Source organism: Echinops telfairi, unplaced genomic scaffold, assembly GCF_000313985.2.
Source record: "Echinops telfairi isolate 266 unplaced genomic scaffold, ASM31398v2 ScPeMD7_23;HRSCAF=83, whole genome shotgun sequence".
Taxonomy (NCBI): Eukaryota; Metazoa; Chordata; class Mammalia; order Afrosoricida; family Tenrecidae; genus Echinops; species Echinops telfairi.
This window is the reverse complement of record NW_022103920.1, coordinates 24,056,886-24,060,024: the sequence shown is the minus strand read 5'-3', so window position 1 is coordinate 24,060,024 and position 3,139 is coordinate 24,056,886. Positions and strand designations below refer to the sequence as shown.

Below are 3,139 nucleotides of genomic sequence, written 5' to 3'. Positions count from 1 at the left end.
GGAAAAAAAGGGGATTGCCTGCTCCTGCAAAGATTTACAGTTGAATAAGCCCAAAGGGGCAGTTCAACCCTGTCCTTCTGGGTCACTATGAATTGCAATAACCTCAATGGCCTCAAACACCTGCTGGGTGTTTGCAGAATGAAGATTAATGAGTATATTGGCATTTGAGCTGAAAAATGGTAGTAGACGAACACTGAGCCTCTACTCAAGTACTCCCTCAATGCAAGAACACTTTGTTCTAATAACCTGGTATTCTGTGATGCTCACCTCCCTGACACAAACACTGATAACAAGGTGGTTACATAAGCACATGTGGTGAAGAAAGCTGATGGTGCCCAGCTATCAAAAGATATAGCGTCTGGGGTCTTCAAAGCAGGTGCATAAACAAATGTGGTGAAGAAAGCTGATGGTGCCCAGCTATCAAAAGATATAGCGTCTGGGGTCTTAAAAGCTTGAAGATAAACAACCGGCCATCTAGCTGAGAAGCAACAAGGCCCACATGGAAGAAGTATACCAGCCTGTGATCATGGGGGTGTTGATGGGATCAGGTATCAGGCATCAAAGACCCAGAACAAAAAAATTACATCGATGTGAATGAGAGGGGCCGTGAGTGGAGACCCAAAGCCCATCTGTAGACAATTGGTCATCCCCTCACAGAAGGGTCACGAAGAAGATAAGAGTCAGTCAGTGTGCAGTAGCAACGATGCAACATACAACTTTCCTCTAGTTCTTGAATGCTTCCTCCCATTCCCCACTATCATGACCCCAATTCTACCTTACAAATTTAGCTAGAACAGACTATGTACACCGGTACAGATAAGAGCTGGACACACAGGGAATCCAGAATAGATAAACCCCTCAGGACCAGTAATGAGAGCAGCAATACCAGGAGGAGAAGGGGAAGGGGGGAGGGCGGGAACCAATCACAATGATCTACATATAACCCCCTCCCAGGGGAACGGACAACAGAAAAGTGGGTGAAGAGAGACAGCAGTTGGTTTAAGACAAGAAAAAACATGTTACAAATTATCAAGGGTTCATGAGGGAGGGTGGGGGAGTGAGGGAGGCGGGGCGGGAAATGAGGAGCTGATCCCAAAGGCTCAAGTAGAAAGAAAATGTTTTGAAAACAATGATGGCAACATATGTACAAATGTGCTTGGCACCATGGATGGATGTCTGGATTGTGATAAAAGCTGTTCGATAAGACAATTAAAAAAAAAAGACATTTTATCAATCCTTTTACATAGACTAGTCTTAAGCATATCCTGTGCAATGACAAGGATTTATCATTTTAAACTTTACAGTTTGTTTCTTTCAACAAGTTAGAACCTGACCCAAAAATAGCCTATTTTTTTTTCGCTGGCAAAATTATTCTTTCTGTAAATGGTCTATGGCAGGTAAGCTTAAGACATGACAACACAGGCAATGAAACATTTTGCATCAATAATGCCAACACAGTGCATGCAAATAAAGGCCATAGTCAATTCGTAACTGACTGTCCAGTCTCTGCTTGGCTTAAAAATTACTATGGTAACAAAGGCTAAGTAACAATTTAGCTTGTTAGATTTCTGCTTTACCCTCACTGTCAAGAAAGGCTACTTGCTCTCTTACTTTCAACATTACAGAACAAACAGGCTCCCCCAAAAGCCAAATCAGTTCTAGGGAATCGAGGCTCTTACCTGCCACCCTCATGTCTGCGTCTTCCGTCTAGGGCACCTTCTCTCTAAAGAAGCTCCTACAACTGAAAGAAAAGGCAAACACTGTTATGTGTGGAGCGAACAGTCCCCCTCAGACTGAGTCTGATTAGTACTTTACACATCGCACTAATTAAATAAAGGCTGTAGCATTTCTAAGTGTTCTACCACTACTGACATTTAAGGGGGGAAACACATCACTGGGCGTGTCTCCTTCCACGGACCCACAGACACACCGCTAAGGGGCCAGTCTGGGTCTGACAATACTGGGTGTCCCCAACTCCCTGACGGGAAAGAACAAATGAACATCAACTGCCATCAGGTAGGTGACCAGACAAAAGAGCCTCAGTTCAGGAACTTTGGATGCCAGGTCTGAACCTTCCGTTTTCAGTAGAGCTCTGAAGAGGTGAAAGTGCTCCCCAGAAATCCCAGGGAACTCCCTATCTGTGGACGTGGGACTAGAATTTCCTTTTGCTGTCTCCTATTCCAGGCTCACTCTCAGAAATGATGCCAGGTCATGTTCTCAACTCAAACTCATTGACACCGAGGGGATTCCGGCTCAAACGGATCCCACAGGACAGGGTAGAAATGCCCTTGTGGGTTTCTGAGACGGTAACTCTTTACGGAAGTAGAAACCCTCATCTTTCTTCTGCAGAGTGACTGGTGGTTCTGAACTGCTGACCTTGCGGTCAGGAGCACAACACGTAACCACACCACCACCAGGGTTCTTTGCCCACTTCATGCTGGGAGGGCACAGTTCTGGTTTTGCGTTTACAGCTGAGGGGACGGGGAACCCTTACTTTAATGCCAAGACCCTCCTTCTTCATGTTTCTAATTTTGTTTTCCTCCTAATCATATATTCAAAAATACACGGCGCCAAGGATCACAAGTGACAGTGTAAGGTGACGATCCAATAAGAAACCTGTTCCTGGATCTGGATTACCAATAAAGAAGCAGACGATAAGGAAAAAAACAAAAACCTGTGTTTGGACCAGACTTCCACCCAATGCTTCAAGATGAGAAAGCAACATACCTGCATGAAGCAGGGAACCAGCAGAGAGGTCTGAGGGGCCAGCCCCAATTCCAAGTATGTGGACAGGTGGCCCGCCCCCTAGAAGAATTTACTTCAGAGGACAGCACTGAAGCTACAGCTCAGGGAGAGGGACATGTCTGATGAGAGCACAAGGGAGCAAATGACGGGGGAGGAAGAGAGAGAGGCGCACATCCTGGTCCACCAAAGCCTTGAGGATAATATCCCTGCTCATAGCAGCCAATGCACAGAGAGGACCACTTGGTCGGCCCCACTATGAAACACAACATCCCTCACTGGCCCATAGCACTAAGGGGAACAACACTGGAGACACAGTGTGGGAATTGTGCCCGATCTGACCTCACCACACCGAGGCAAAACACTAAGGGTGGGCAACAGAACAGCAAGGGGAGCA

At 46.1% G+C, this 3,139-nt stretch overlaps 1 protein-coding gene across 1 annotated transcript in view; it reads right to left on the bottom strand.

The window, feature by feature from the left end:
- FAM3C (FAM3 metabolism regulating signaling molecule C) overlaps positions 1–1,741 on the bottom strand; it is a 29,576-nt gene extending 27,835 nt beyond the window's left edge. Inside the window, exon 1 of the mRNA XM_030885286.2 lies at positions 1,680–1,741. Within this exon, the coding sequence (XP_030741146.2) occupies positions 1,680–1,692 (13 nt within the window). The 5' untranslated portion in view covers positions 1,693–1,741. The remainder of the gene's footprint in view (positions 1–1,679) is intronic.
- Positions 1,742–3,139: the final 1,398 nt, after the last annotated feature.